This window comes from Chenopodium quinoa, unplaced genomic scaffold (assembly GCF_001683475.1).
Source record: "Chenopodium quinoa cultivar QQ74 unplaced genomic scaffold, ASM168347v1, whole genome shotgun sequence".
In the NCBI taxonomy this organism is placed as follows: domain Eukaryota; kingdom Viridiplantae; phylum Streptophyta; class Magnoliopsida; order Caryophyllales; family Amaranthaceae; genus Chenopodium; species Chenopodium quinoa.
Genome location: NW_018743920.1, coordinates 8,094,485 through 8,111,504, shown reverse-complemented (window position 1 = coordinate 8,111,504; position 17,020 = coordinate 8,094,485). Strand labels below are relative to the sequence as shown.

Sequence of the window (17,020 nt, the reverse complement as noted above, 5' to 3'; positions counted from 1 at the left end):
CAGAATGATCGGGGAAAATTTCACATTAGAATAAAAAAATTCCTCAAGTCTAGAACTTATGTCCTTAAGAATGCACACATCATCTCTAATTTTCTTCGATTTAACCTCATCAGCAGATCCTTTTTTCCCAATGAAGTCGTGTGATCATATCTGACTATAAGAAAAAGTCTGTCAGTTAAAGCACTATGAACCATCTTAATGGTAATCAGTAAAGTTCTTAAGCTTAATATGACATTTTAATATCCTTCTTTGTGCCTCAATAGTCAATTGAGGAAATGTATCATTGTGAGATGCACACATGATGCAATATTTAAGAAAATTAAGACAAGTTAAACCCTATAATACTAATGCAATGCAGCATGAGACTCAAAATTATATTAGTTTCTAACATTAACCATTCCATATACTATGAGTTATATTGAACTAATATACTAACCACCTGACATGAAATCTAAAATTAGTTAAGTACATATGAACATTTAATCATTCAAAATCTGAAAGCCAATCTGCTGAAAGCCTGAAACATCCAAATTAAGTCTCTTAACTTCAGTTTCAGCCTTCCAGGTCTCAGCTGCGTGTTCAGCAATATTGTTTCTTGTATGTTGCCACAAATTAGTTTGGTGTGTGTCTATCTCTTGAGCATCTTTAAAATCTATTAGGGTCAATACTTTGATTTGTTGATGAAAAAGGAATAGATGTAGGTTGAGGTTGACGTCCAAGCTTCGGTTGTTAAACTTTATTAAATGGTTTTGCTGGTGTCTGATGAGAAAGTATCAAGACTGGGTCCATAAATTCAAAAGTTTTGCAATGAGGATTAGGGGAGTCAAAGTTACATAAAAATAAATAAATAAATAAAAAGTTGACAAACCATTACAAAGTTTATGATTAGGTGCTCTTAATGAAAACCAATCAATTGAGGTGAGCAGTGATCTGAAAATCATCAATTAATGTTATTATTTGGGATTGTAAAGCTAAGCACGTGATCAGTGTTCATTTTCAATGTACTGTTGATACTTGATAGACTCTTCCCTTGCAACAGTTGGTGATGGATATCTATGGATCCTGTGAAGATATCATGTTGATGTTGGCCTTTGTATTCTTTAACTGTTGTCCATATTCTGGATTGTCATATTGAAGTGATACAAGAGGCTGTTGCCAAATCAATCCAAATTAAATCAAGTCTTTTTCCATTAGTTGTGGGCTTCATTGACCTCTAAATTGCCATTGGACTCCCTAATGTTTAACATCCTCCAAATCTCACCCTCAATAACTTGTATAACTGTTAAGAGTGTCGAATCCACATAAGAGGGAGCCCATAAACCTTTTTCTCCTAGAAGTCAATTACTTTCACATGTCACTCCTTTAACCAGCCTCTAGACCAGCTATGCTCAGAAATAATCAGTCATGGGGAATCCATGAGGTCAAGCAATGCAGCCTTTTTCTTTATTTTTTGGGTGGGGGGATGATCTGGAAAAAGGCAGTGATCCATCTCCAATGTGCTAACAACTCTGAATTACAATCACCCCATAACTTTCTGACTGTGTAACATATGCAGAGTTTTTGGCTCATGAGCTATCACTTTATCTCAATTTATTCATCAATCTATCAATTTGTCTTGAATTTGGCACAAGCAGCCTGAATTCATGACACTAAAATGATTTAGCATGGCAACTTTTCCTTGGGTGTAAGAAAGATAAACTTCTTTTTATATAGAATTTTCTCCCATAAAAATTAAAACTTCAGTATCAAAATCTGTCTTACAGCCCATTTCAGTAATAAGTGATTATATATGATTTGTGGGCAGCAGCTGGACCTTCTGTGTTTGGCAGGATTTTCAAGACTTAAAATTATTCTCTTTTTGCTGTTATAGCTTGAAAGAATTGTCTGGCCTTCTTTCTTGTTTGTGAAACAGGAAGCTGTAATACATAAGGTTGTTTTTCTTGCTTGCATAATAGGGCTTTGGTTCTGATGTAGTGCCAATCTGTTAAGGCCAATCTGTTTAGGTCTTTTTTCTTCTGTTACCGGTCAGAGAAAGTGGCCAATGATTCTTAAACATGTTAAAAGAGACGATACTACTGAGCCTTTGCAAGGATGAGAAAACTCATGAAAAGGTTTATGAACACTTTTACGATTGTTAGTGTGTACAGTAAGGTTCCCCCTTCCCAATAATTTTGTTAGAACTTACACTGTGGTGTAGATGAAGTGAGAAAGACATTTTGTTGTTTCATCAGATATTTGTCATTCATTACTTGTGATCCCCTTTTTCTTTAGACGTGTCTTTTACATTTTCCATACTTTGGGAGACGGAAACAGACGATTCCAAACTTCCTATCATCTTGCCATTGTAAGAACAAAGATTCTTTTTAGCAAAATTAAGGTGCACTAATTAATTGTGGCAAGCTTTGGCACATTGATAGACGTTTGTCCATACCATTGTGGATGGAGACCAGAGATTCCAGCCTGGAATCAACATTTTGCTATGCTTGGTGGGCGATTTGCTTATAGTTAGGTGCTCTCTGATAATGAAATGTGGGGGCAGCTTTCAGGTTTGTATTTGTCCTGCATCTTTGTGGCTACCACTGGTCTTAAATTTGGTTTCCGCTGCATTCTGATATATATGCATTTATGTGAGTGTATATATGTATACATCATTCACAAACAAACAAGAAGTTTTGTCTTGATTTCCAAAGGGACTGTGTTTGGTTATGTGCCTATGTGGTTATTAAGCTAGAAGTTTTCTGGATCTGAAAAATCTTATTTGCAATTCAACTGCATTGCAATCTTTAGATAAGAAGGTTCTCCTGTTGGATAACTGCATCTACCGTTATATTATAGCGGACAACTTGTGTGTTATCAATGACAACTCATTGATGCTATCTTAGCTGAGGTAAGCAGGAGTACGGAGTTATTCTGAAAGTGACTTTTTAGTATCTATGCATATTATGGTCACTGTACGACCTTTTGCTGCAGCTCTCTGAAATTCGTGTTGTCGCTGCTGTTCATGTCGATTATAGGAACATAGATCATAAATTAGTTATGAGTTGCTTTTTTCATATAAGCTTACAAAAAGGTTTTGTCAAACCATTGTATAATTGGGTGAGAATTTATGCTAAACAAGCAACTTATAAGCTGCCAAATCTCTTATGGTATGTTGGCTTATAGTAATGTGATAATTAGAGCAATGATAACTACTTCACCTTGACTGTAAAGAGTGGAGGGTCACTATCTTTTTACTGACAGTTCAAGGATGACTAACCATCCTAGAGTGGCTCGAGCTTTTCATTTTAGAATTGTTACTGAAACTGCTTGCTGACCTGGGAACTGGATGTATGTCACATTGTTTCGTTGTATATGAAATAGACATATAGATATTAACTTAGTAGGAATGTTTTTCTGGAATGCACTGTATTTCACTGATTGATGAAATAATCAGTCGGCAGACAGACTGTAGATGTACTGTGAATCTGATATAACTACTTGTTTTAGCTTGGCTATTACTTTTGATGTGCCATGAAACACTGAAGTTGTTTCGGCTGGGATGCAGCGGTGACATAACTGTTTGCAATTCTTTTATTTGAACTTATTAGTCCAAATCTAAACTTATGTGTTTGTTATTCTTCATTATCTGAACTTATTAGCACGTAACAAGAACTATGTGAACTTATTTTGCCTGATATCAAGTTATTGATGTCACGGAAGCAAGAAGATGGGAAATAGAGCTGACATACGAACGAAGACACTCAATCCTACACTGTACTCCACTGCTCCACACAACTTGATCCCAATATAAACCTTATTTGTAAAAATGCTGAAGTTGTGGAGCTATCTGAATTGACCATTTAGACTTAAAATTGGAGGAATTTTGTGCAAAGATTCCATTCACATTAGGAGAAGCATTGTCATCCGCCATATTACATCTTGTTTTTATATGGTATGGTTTTAATGTTTTATGCTTTATAATAGACAATTTGCAAAACTCCAAAAGCCTAGTTTTTGCAGGATCAGGTACTTGAGGAAACAGATTATCTTCGACACAGTGCATTCCTACAATTACACAGTATCCGCATCTTTTTTTTTTGGAATAAAAAATTATATATTTTTTTAAAAAATGATTCAACACTATTTTATGGATAGTCAAGATAAGAATATACTACGTAGTAATTTTATGGATAGTTCCTGTTTAAGAATATCCAATTGTATTTCTGTCGAGAGTCTTGAGAGTATCCATTTTTAACTACTTCCATAGTTCTATGTCTTATATGTCACATTTGGCATTTTTTTATTAGGTCTGTCTTGAAAGAAGATAGACCTAATTGTATTTGTGTATTTCTCTTTCTAAAAAACAAATGCATTTTAATTAGGTGTACTCAAGATTATATACACGTAAAATGTGATTTTTTGGGGGGATATGAAATTATCGTCAAATTGTTAATGCGATGCAAGTTTACTTGATAATGTTTTGTTGACACACTATGCTCTCCATTGTTGTGGCTAAATATAGATAGATAAGGAGTTATTCGTGTATTTTTTTATTCTACAAATTTTTATATGTGTATGTGGCCAATCATTATAGGGGTTATTTTGTTAGTGTAATAGGGGGTTACTTGGTCAGTGTTAATGGGGTTACATCGTCAGTGTTAATAGGGTTACTCGGTTAGAAGTTACTTGGTCAGTTTTATAAGGGTTACATGGTCGGTTTTATAAGGGTTATTTTGTTCTTTTATAAGTGGCCACACGGTGTGGCTAATCACACATAAGACAGGCTGTTTTTATTCATCTAATTTTCACTTATTGAATTAATACAAACTTATTTCAAACTTATTAGTTCTTATTCAATTTTAAGATAAATATACTTGGGTACTTATAGGCGTTGTAGCGCTTTTTTTTTTTTTTTTTTTTTTTGAATGGGCGTTGTAGCTTTATTTAACCATTATCATAACTTTATTGATTTGAACTTATTATTCTTTATCTGTTATCCAACATATATTTCATATCAGAAACTACAGTAATGAACAAGGATCCTTTATAAGTTGGGCCCTTGGCAATATGACTTCACAGACTTCTGAGGCTGCTGTCCCATGGGTCACATGCACATTTCTCATGGGTTTCAAAATTGAAATATCCAATTCCAAATTGTGCTTAATTTTCACCAACGTGGCAATCTTAGGTGCACTACCAAATTTGAAGATAATGTTACATTATTTTTTAAGGATTAAATAGAAATAAAAATATTTGACTTTGTGCACAATAAAGTATATTTGTAATATAAACCAAAATTGAAAACCATAAAATAAAGATGGCTAATTTATTTGCAATCTTTTAAAGGCCACAAAGAATTTCAGCCCAAAAACTGAAATCATCTTTAATTTCTCAACCTTTTGGATTTCATTTTGCCTCTTCACAAACTTACATTATTACTTACATTAACCACCATCTTAATGATAGTGATACTACTACTAATCTCAGTGGAGGATACAGAATTGGGCCCTCCCCCTAAAAATTAATAAAAAAAATGTTATAGCTAGGATTTGCTCCAATTTTATTTCATTCACTTTCGTGGGTGCACCATTATGGGAAAACCATGCTTCGGGACAGGAAACGGTCCATATTGTATTCCATCTTCGTCTCCTATAGCTTTCCACCTGAAATAACATATCGTAACCACATTCAATTTATAATGTTTTTGAAATATGATAGTGTAAATGCATAAAGATGTGGTAACAGTAATGCACACATTGCATCTAAATGCACCCGTACACACATGTAGTGCACGTACTATATTATATTTATATATACACAATGCGTGTACCATTGTAGTTTATATCAACTAGGGTTATTTTCATTATGTAAGATTTGATGTGGAGAGTTTAGTTGATCATGTATGAGATCTGATAGATATTAAGCCTTAACAGCTGGCAATGAAGTAGTTTGATAGCCATTTGATTGGTATAATTTCATCACTAGCTGGCAAATAACATATCTCTGACTAATAGGCTCATCCTAGTAGGATAAATAATCATTGGTAGATACTAATATCGTTTACAAGTCAAATAGGACCCAAACCCTCAGAATTATTCTGTGATTTTTGTCAAAACATTTAATTTGCTTTGATGTGGATATAAAATATGCTCTTCTAGTGTTTTTAAACCGTTGGTTTATCTATAATTTGCTAGTAGAATAATTTATTTATTTTGTTATGAAATGAAATCAAGTATATACGTAGTATATGAATTATGTCCTTACTTGTATGTGTGTTGATATGCAAGTTTGAACTACCTAAGAAAGAAATCATGTGCACTCTCACTCACTGTTGGTTGTGTTTTGACTTTTGATATTGATACATATTATTGATGCTTCATTTTCATATATCTTCACAAGTTTATGTTTTATGTGTGTATATAAGTTAACAAGTACTTCTTATTGAGAAAAAAATGATGTATAACTAACTTTCATGAAAAATTGGCTGCAAATTAAGCAACATCCATAAACCCTTTGATTGTATCATTGTAAATGATCACGTAACAAACTGATTGACACATCACTATTAGGTTGGTAGTTTCTTTGACTATTCTGATAAATTTGATTCCGAATAATAAACAAAACGACTATTTGTATATCAACTTATATGAGGCTAAATTTAGTGGGATCTTATTCGGTACCATCACTAAATCATGTTATCTCAATGTTAAGGACCTTTCAACCCCAAAACTATAATGATATGACTACCCTAGCTTCTGAATAAGTACCATTACATTATTGAGGACCATATCTTAGGACCACTAAATACAATTTCAATTGAGCCTCAAAATTCTTAAGTACAATTATATCTTAAAACATAAAAGGTCAAAATATTGCAAATTCAATTGAGTGTTTGACCCCATATAACTCCACAATGCATGACATTCACGTGATTAGATTCATTACATAGTAGACTAGCTAAGCCCAAGTATTAGTGTACTACTCTCCTCTTCCAAAAATTTAGGTCACATTCTTAAATAGGGGATTGGTGGGCCAGGATCAGGCCCACTGGGCCACAAAGTGTAGGTTACATGGACCATCTCCAAAGCTTAAGGAAACCATAAGGTTGTGGTCCAATTTTGGTCCCAAAGTCTGTACAGCCCACTCACTCTAGCTTGATTATTGTAATTTCTTTTGCCTTTTTCGTTTTTTTTTTTTTTTTTTTTTTACCCAATTATTGGTACTTTACTCCACAAAAAGGACCATGACACTCACTCACCTTCATGGCCTCGTCACTTCTTTAATCTTTCCTTGCGCTTGCCTCTTAGGTGAATAACACAAGATCCATGTTGCCAAAATATCCCGTAGAGAGACTTGACTCGTATATTAAAGTAATTTTCGATACATCCAAAGACGTTTTGAATGTTCCATATATAATTGAATAGGGAATATGATATTGATCTCAAATTTAGGTTTCTTTTGGAAGGTAAGGAAAAATATAAACATTAAACTACATGTTACAAGTGGATTTAAAATCTAGAATAACTTTCATAAACTTATCTTGAATATTTTATGGAGTATGACTATACCGTGATATGATGTTAGCAGAATAATAGTGTTATCCTCTCATAATCTCATAAACTATTAAATTAGCATAGCCGAAAACATATATGCTTAAGTAGACAATTTTGAGGAATGCAATGATTTAGAGGGGAAGAGATTGACCTGTAGGTGGTGGTGAGATGGTGCACGAAAATTAGCATTTCAAGCTTGGCTAGCTCACTTCCTGGACAAGAGTGGACTCCATTACCAAATGGCATGTATGTGTTAGGTCTTGGTGGTACCTGCACCATTATTATTTTTTCATAGGTTAGAATAACGAGATCACTCCTGTAAGGGCAGAGTTATGTTCAAAGTTATAAATAAGTACGGGTATATGTGAAATAATAGCGCATTATAATCAAAGTGTGTAGAATAGGATGGAGTTCAAAAGTACTTCATAAACAAAGCTATGAAGCATTGAAGCCTATTAAGGGGGGTACAAACTTGATTTTTTTTTTTTTTTATAAGAAATTCAGGAGATAAATTTATTTAAATTTGACTTGAACCAACTCGAAAAATACTCCAACTTCTACACAACCCAAAACATGGTTGATTTTATACTTGATCTTCATGTATTCCATTATGTAATTATTATACCACAACAAGTTTGATAACGCTATAGCACATACAAAAATTATGCAGAAAAAAAAAATGAAAATTAAAGAATTCCAAGAGAAAGTCACGTGCTTTGATGCTAGTAGTCTAGTAGAGATCTTATAGAGGGTCCCTAATCTTCCAATATTCCAAAGGCCTGAAAACACGAAGATTCATATATTCCACTGATATTGACACTTACCCCAATTAAGTCCCTACCATACATAATCTAGTCATTGCAAACCTTATATTTTCAATCCGCCCAAACATTTCTATTTTTCATTTTTTTTATACTTTCTTTAGTAAATTAAACTATTATGTTTCAAAGATATCAATTATTTATTGTATTTTCTTTATTTTACTAATTCTGATTTCAATTTATACAAACCGAACCATATATAATACTCTGATCGTAGCCAGTCAGCCACTAGTCTCAAGCTAAGTAAAATTCATTTTAAATTAAACATTGTATACATAGAGATTATCAAAGATAGTACAACCAGCCTTCTCATATTTAATTGAAGAAATAAACTTTATATAGTGTAATTTAAATAGCTAGTATCTCGACTAATAAGTAAATAAATACTCTTCTAGCTGGTCATACAATACACATATACGTACGGCCAAAAGACATAAGATATTATTTCAATACAATACAAAAATTAAAATATCTGAGACATAAATTTTGACTAGTAGAGTAAGATTCATTATTAGTGTTGTAATATGTTTACTCATAGCGATTTGACGTCGATCTACTTCATTCTAGAGTCTTTTTCATAGATTTATTTAGATAAACTCGAAATAGGGAGGAAAATTACAAGTACCTCAAATCTTGAAGGGTCAAACTTTTCAGGTTGAGGGAAGAATTCTGCGCAATGGTGAATGCTTCTAAACAAGGGTAACACTTTCCACCCTTTTGGAATCAAATACCCTTCAAACTCAACATCATGGACTGCCTCTCTAAATGTAAATGATAGTATACTTGCTGTTCTCAACGTCTCTTGAATCACCTACGTATAAAACATTATAACTTTTAATTTTCGCGTAAAGATAATTATAAGTGTATTTCGCAATACATTTTTTACCATTAATACCTTAATTATGAAATTTATGATTAAAAAGCAATTAAAACTTGGTATTTAATTTGGAATTTGAAAGTGTATATCAAAATGTACCTAACGAGATTTTACGTGATTTAGTTATTTCTTTTAGTACAAAAATTAATAAAGATGCGCAAATTGTCAAATTTACTTTGTATAACATCATCTAATTACTTAACTAATTAGTTATAAAATGGTATTGAAATGGAAAAGACAAAGAGATGATGAATACCCGGCTAGTCAAAGGCATGTTCCTAGTGTCCTCCCACGTAAGACCACGGTTAGCCTCCTCTATCAAACTTTGTCTAACTCCTTCTTGTTCCTTCTGCAACCCCAAATAAATAAATAAATTACTCCGTAATAAATACATACAACGTACGAAGTATATACAAATATACGTACAAAAATACATTTTTTTTTAATAATATTACACGTATTAGTTAAGGTTTTTTACCCTATCGTTTGTATAACATTTGACAATTTTTTATTTTTTTTTACTGATTTCTCTACTTTTAGTTAATGGTCTAATAATGAACATACCGTATTTCCTTAAATTTACTCCGTAAATTGAAAGAATGACACGAATTATATGACCAGTAAAATATAGATTTGTATAACAAATTAACAATTCAACCTTTAATATGCTAGCTAAGCTATTTGTAAACGTGAATTGTGACGGCTGATGAGATAACTTAAGAATAATTAAATCTCAAAAATTTCTCAACCAAGAAACCCACCAAAAAATCAGGAGCATAATATTTATTTATGACAGTATTGTTATTTTAATACATAGTGAATCTTTTGTTGCTTAGAAATGAACCAAAACAGGCAACTTTCATGGAAATCTAAGAAAAGACAAATCTCAAGTGTTTAAGCACGTAACTACAACAAGTATGGACTAGTTGATACACATGTAACAAACTACAATTTGCCCGTATCTACAATTCAGATTATATCATATGATCCTGAGAATTATTCAAAATAATAAATTAATTATAAGGATCAAATTATAGTATATAATAATAATCTCCGTATCCTCAAAAATTAGATCTATGTTTGTATATATGATACATATACAAAGTCATCTGTTAATGAATCAATTACAAAAATACTCCCGTCATTATTAAATACTCATATCACTTCGTACACAAGTAATTATTATTAGTTGTCTTCCTATATGATGTACGTAAATCATATCATGTCTCATGTTAAATTAGTGTGATAACATTAGATAGAGAATAGAGTAGGATAAAAAAATTACCGTGACAGCTTCGAGAAGATGTTGATTATCATGTAAGTATTTGAGAACCCATGTGAGGACACTAGCAGTAGTATCATGAGCAGCGAAAATGACTCCAATAATATTATCAGCAATTTGTGAATCACTTAATTCATAATTACTTGATGTTTCTTGCTCTCTTGATTTAAGTAACACTCCTAATAATCCTCCATCTATGTTGTTATTCTCCTTTCGTTTTGCAATAAGCTTTCTTAATGTCCCATTTAGAAGCTTCCTTGCCTATAATTGACAATCAAACAATAATTAATTATATTATATAGTCACTAATTAATTGTGTTAATTAAAATGTAAAAAATTAAAGGGGGGTCGGGGGTAAAAGTTAGGTAAAATATGATTTTAAGTAAATATGTCACATATCTTAGTCTTACATAAGAGTCTCGAAATTGATATGGACAAGCGTAAAATAGTTTAGGTAAGAATTATTTTCTTTTCAAGAGAATATGAATAAAAGAAAAAAGGATAATGTGGGGTTGAAAGAAAATGAAATTAACCTTCATAGATTTGTGAAAAGGGGTTCCGGGGAAATTTAGGGGCATAGAATTGTATCCCTTCTCTAAGCATTGATACAAATGCTTGATTCCTTCAACCTCCAACTCTTTTCTGTCACCAAAGGCCGATATTATTGCCACGTCGAATGCATACTGGTCAAAACAATTTACCAACTAAGTTAGTTGATCATGATGAATACGACCAAGGTCAGGTAAGGTAACCATTCTTAGTTCACATATTTATATGAATCTCGAAAATTAAAACAGAACTCGATTATTTAACATAAAGAGGGTAGTTTCATAACATGAACCGACCATATTATGTATACCTTCTTCATCTCAACTAGAGTGTTGATGGAGTTGTTATTCTCCCAAGTAGGAAGAAAGTCGAGGACAATATTTTCAATCTGAGAGACGGCACCCTTAAGAGCACAAGGAAGGAAAGAAGCTTGAACAAGCTTCTTGAGCTTAGAATGGTAGGCTCCTTGGTGGAAAAACAAAGCCTCAGGACCAATCATCTTCTCCTTGCTAGGTGGATATGTTGGCTTAAAAAGATGAGCTTTACTTACTAAAACTATCTTTGCCGCTTCAGGACTTGATATCATAACACATGGACATCCCAATATATGCGTCTTAAATATATCACCATACCTACCCAACACAAAAATACGTAAGTTAGCAAAAAAATAATCTATGAACACAAACCGCGTATATTCCCTGACATGACTGCTGCTCTATCCAGAATTAGCTGTCACATTGACAATGTAATATGATTTGGTTGTGACAATATGACAACTCCCTCTGAACAGATAGGGTCTAATTCATAAATAGAAAGCGAGCATTAGTATATACCTTTTTTTTCTATTAGAGAAGAAGGAGTTGGGATTTTCAGTGTAGAGCTTAAGAGTTTCACCAAGATAAGGCCAACCCATAGACCCAGGGGGTAGTGGTCTTCTATCATTGGGGTATAAAAACCATAGTAATTGGAAAAGAATAACAAGAAATAGGAGAGATAAAAAGAAGAGAAATAGTGAGATCAAGAAAGAAGTAGAAGGAGAAACAACAAGAAGAAGAAGAGGAGAATGAAAGGAAAGGAGAGAAGAGTATTGCATGGTTGTTGTTGTTGGCTTTTGGGGAATAATAAGGGGGGGAAAACAAAGATAGGTGGCAAAATAAGCGAAGGTTTTATTTTGTGTTGTTGAAAATTGTTGTTGTTGTTGTAATTGTGTGGGAATAATGTTAGTTCAAAGTTGAGGTGAAGTGGGGGGCCTTTATATAGAGAGGGAGATAGGTGAGGGCTAATTTTACATGACAAGCGTCACCCTTTCTTTGGCAACACTTTGCTTCTCCCTGTTAGGGCAGTTTTTTTCCCCCTCTCTTACTTCTATTTCTCTATAATTTGTTGATCTTGAGTTCGTTTTCTAGGCCTACCTTAATAATACAACATAATAATATAACACTAGAGTTAGTACTTAGTTACATCATAATTACGCGGTACGTATAGTGGGTCCCTTTACGACTTTTGTAATTATTTATTTTAGAAAGATTCTGATAAGGTATGTTGTAATTTTAAATTTGAATTAGAGACCTGATGTGTGGAAGGCGAAATTTAGAATAATATATAACATTGAATTTATTTGTATAAAAATTAATATGGAAAATGAAAGTGACATTTATTATCTTGAGTTGGTTCCATCCATATATTTCATATTCCTCAATAGTTAAAAATTGTGACATGCATGTTATGAATTGTCATAGTCATCTCTTCTTAAAAGTGTCCATTCACAAATAAGGTTGGATTAGTGACTAGAAAAAATAAAAAGCTATTGTATGAGGATGATTATATAGATTTCTTGCATTTAAGGGACTTAAATATTTTGGTTTTACAGCTTAAGTGTATCTATATGTATATTTTGTGATCATATATAGAATCATTTGTGGTTGTCTTAATATGATCTATTTTTTCAGAGTGCGTGGAATTAAGATTTACCTCAATTTAAATAATGAACGAATTACTATTTATTTACGGAAAAACTATTAATTTATGCGAAAAATCATATAGCGTATTTGTGAATGAAAATTGATTCATTCATCGAGTTACGTTATAGGTTTAGGTTAAGTATATATATATATAAGAAATCTCATGAATTACTACAAACATAATATATAGCTAGATCGAGTTAGATTCTTTTATTGTCAATTTGATTCAAAGTCAATTTTAAGTAGATAATGTTTTTTTTTTTTTTTTTTTTTTTTTTTTTTTTTGCTTGCTTAAATCACATTTTGAATTTGTAATGTTTAGCTTATTTTCACAAAAATACTACGTATATACATTTGAGAAAATTAATCATCTTTGATCAATTATTTATGAAAAAATATTTTACTTTGTAGAAAATTAAATCATAGCACGCAGGACACTGTATATTAACATAATTACATGTACATATATATGCACAAAACCTTATTAAGTCCTTAATTGTAAAACTATATCATTTAGCTATTTAATTAGTGCATGTATATTTTTACGTAAAGGTATATATAATTTATCGGATGTGTTGTCAGTCTTGTCACTGATCAATTGTTTTTATATTGTTAATAAGATATTCCAAACCTTTCATATAAATCGAGACAATGTCATCAAATGACTTTTTATAGATTAGTGGTATACATCTAGCTCGATCGTTAAATAAAGCTTTATAATGATACTTAAATATGTAGTGCGATCCACCTTATTGTATCTATTGCATGTTAAATTTGTAGCCTGCTTACTTATTAATGTACCTTTTAGCTCGTGATGAAGATGATAATTTTGCTCCTATCAATTTACATTATTTTGATATAAACCCCTTTTGTGGAGAGATAGTTACTACTCGTAATTAATTAAAATCACATATATATTTTACTTAAAAAAAAAAAATAATATCTTATTAATAATTTTCTAATATCTTTACAATCAAAGTTTGAATACTTTGACCATATAAATAGTGCACATGGAGAATGAACTTAATAGGATGGCAAAAGTGTAGTGCAAGATTGCATTTTAGTCAAGTTATACTTTGTTGTTTAGGATGAGTTTTGAATACCTAATTTTCACTTATTTAAACTAATTTAAACTTAATTTTTAAATATAAACTAAAATAGGATAATTTTTATGTTTCCTGTCAAACTTAATTTATTTAACTTTATCTTTCCTAAACTTATCTTATAATATATAGTACACTTGTAATATTTTTATCCCTTTATTTGAGCTTAGTTTTTTTGTAAATAAATAGAATAAGATGAACATAATAAATCATAATATAGAATTTTCAATTATATGAAGTATGTTTGTTCATTATATATATATATATTTTTTTTAGAGCGATAAACTGAGTATATTTTGTCTAGTGTGTTACGTATAAAGTCCCTCAAACGAAAGATGACTTAAAAAATCTTATCTTTGTAACTTGAAAGATCGATGAGTCGGCATATTATGGAACGTTGAACGTAATAAGTGGCATCACTCAAAATGTGTTATATGCAAAAGCTTGAGATATTTAACATAGAAAACATCATGTTAGTTGAGTAACGTAGTAATGCCCCAAAAATGGGAGAGTGTAGAAGGTGTGCGTGGGAATTTGAGTTGCTGCTTTGGGAGTTGGGATTTTATTTCTGATATTAATTCCATCTTACTTCTTACTATTTTCAGTTTCTAACCGCCTTACATATTATCCATTTTTCGGACCTTCCAAACAATGAAGAGGCTTCATTTGTAGTTTCATACTTGTCTCCTACACACCCCTATTACTTTGTACTCTGTATTAAATTGTGTCATACGGAGACGATTCTAATGTAGTCTTATGACTTTTGATTACCACAATTTTTTTTAAATGGTCGGCTGAGATTATTTATTTTTGTAATTTATTTTTAATTAGTAATTTTAATTAAAAATAATTTTTTGATTATTTTAAATATATTTTTATCTTCTACAAATTATTTTTTAATATTTTCGAAAATCTGAAAATAAAAAATATAAAATAATTAAAAAGTGATTTTTAATTAAAATAACTAATTAAAAATAAATCAAAAAACAAACAATCTCGTCCATTTTAAAAAATTGTGGTAGTCAAAAGGTATAAGACTACAATAGAATTTTTTTAGTCACACGGAGTAATTTCCACTCGTGAATTATTTATTTGCTTTTCAATTACATTTCGTGATTGATTAATGTTATTTTCATCTAAAATATGATGAGTAGTTATATACAATATGTTTTTTTATTTTGAATTGATTAAATTTTATCTCCATTTTACATTAATGAATTAGAAAATATTATGAGAATCATGTGAAAATTTGTTAGATTTTTCCAATACCTAAAGTGATTTCTTTTGTGCTCTATAATAAGTAAATGAAAAAATTAGTATGATCGTATGGTTAGATTTGCTTCAACAATTACATTTAAAATATTATACGTTGTAAATTTCTTATACAATTAAAGTGAGCAACATTTTCTTAAGTGGTTTCATATTATGGTTTTTATTAGTGATATCACTAACTAGAGATGTAGAGTACATCATGAGGTCATGAAACAACTTTGCCCGTGATCTCATGTCCTAATATCAACATAACATCTCAAAATGTCAGATTCCTTTTCTCTTCTACTCTCCGATAATCAATTTGATTAATTCAGATATTGAATAAAATTCAATTTAATTTTGGATGTTAAATTGAATTCTTCCCTAAATTAAAGTTTTTCCGTACCGTTCAATGTATGTATGTAAAAATGTGGTGTCCAGTGTCCTAGCCCTATTAACAATAAGATGTATATGATTATCTAATCATGCAATAGTGCAATACTCTTATATAAAATGGTGTTTAAATAAAATGTCTCATAAAGTAGAAATAAAAATAGTATGAAAACTCAATGATTGGAATAAGATTGAATATGATTAATGTAGATTAATCAAAACATATGAATAACTTAGTGAGATTTGAACGAAGGGTCCACTCTCAAAGTTCCAAATGCATATTTGCTGGTGTATAACCATGTGACCTTTCTTTTTTGGTGGGTGGCCCAATCACTACTTAATGTATAAGCTGCTTGTGCAAATATTATACGAGTTCAACCTTTGGAACGACATTTTGAGCTAAGCTAGTTACATTAAAATGTGATTTGATTTGTACGAGGAGCCACCTCTCTTCTTAGCTTCATTGAATGCAATGACGTTAGATGCAGCATTTGAATCTTTGATTGCGGTTTAGTTCCTTCATTTTGAACCACACATCGATTTTATTGGGAATGATTGAACTTAATCGCTTACGCCATGAAATACAATAACCGATTTTGAAACAAAAGAATTTCATGTGTTCTAGGAAAAATAGTCCTGTGAGTTTACCATATTCATAATCGAATAATTAAGATTGAGAGACGACAACAAGCTAACATATAAGGATATGACTATATGAGTAAGTCTACTTAGTAAGTCAGATACTCCGCCGACCTAATCCCAATAGAGTTACATGTTTGGTCTTCTCTCCAATCTCCAACGTTTCCTTTTGTGATCAGATTAAAATAAAACCATAAATCAAAATGTGTCATTTTTTAAAGGAATAATTGAGGTCAACACGCATTTAAAACTTATCTAAATTAGGTCAGGATTAGATCTGCAGATTAAGATATAACGATGTGTATAACGACCCTAGGAATTCGATTCTTTGGAACATTCTCTTCCCCTTGCATTGTTGGTAATCTTGGTAAAACACTTGAACTCACTTTCTACATAAGTTCCAAAGTTTGTACAATAACACGTTAACTACATTACCTTACTACAATTGTGATTAAGCGTAGATTTTTATGTACACATGTTTTCCTCTAACTATGGTTTATTTTATAAGCAACTTTCATTCAAAATGATCATGAATAGTTGAGTAAGACACTTTGAATTAAACTTTGCTACTCGTAGTTTATAATATCACTTACATTATTATTTTATAGAAGT

The 17,020-nt window shown here is 31.4% G+C and overlaps 1 protein-coding gene across 1 annotated transcript; it reads right to left on the bottom strand.

Annotated features, from left to right (window-relative positions):
* Window positions 1-5,365: 5,365 nt before the first annotated feature.
* Window positions 5,366-12,451, bottom strand: LOC110688388 (abscisic acid 8'-hydroxylase 2-like). Its single transcript, XM_021865128.1, has 8 exons — window positions 11,895-12,451; window positions 11,372-11,693; window positions 11,046-11,195; window positions 10,516-10,773; window positions 9,487-9,579; window positions 8,979-9,164; window positions 7,684-7,802; window positions 5,366-5,642 (listed from the first exon to the last, which is right to left on the bottom strand). Exons 1-8 carry the CDS (start codon window positions 12,152-12,154, stop codon window positions 5,549-5,551), a joined length of 1,482 nt encoding a protein of 493 aa, XP_021720820.1. The 5' UTR covers window positions 12,155-12,451; the 3' UTR covers window positions 5,366-5,548.
* Between the last annotated feature and the right edge of the window lie 4,569 nt (window positions 12,452-17,020).

What these genes read in the sequence shown, in the direction of transcription:
- LOC110688388 (XM_021865128.1), bottom strand. Translation starts at nt 12,154, where the DNA reads ATGCAATACTCTTCTCTCCTTTCCTTTCATTCTCCTCTTCTTCTTCTT. An exon ending in ACATGCCTTTGACTAGCCGG is followed by an intron (nt 9,165 to 9,486) that starts GTATTCATCATC and finishes TTTTATACGTAG; the next exon opens with GTGATTCAAGAGACGTTGAG. An exon ending in CATCTCACCACCACCTACAG is followed by an intron (nt 5,643 to 7,683) that starts GTCAATCTCTTC and finishes ATGTTATTTCAG; the next exon opens with GTGGAAAGCTATAGGAGACG.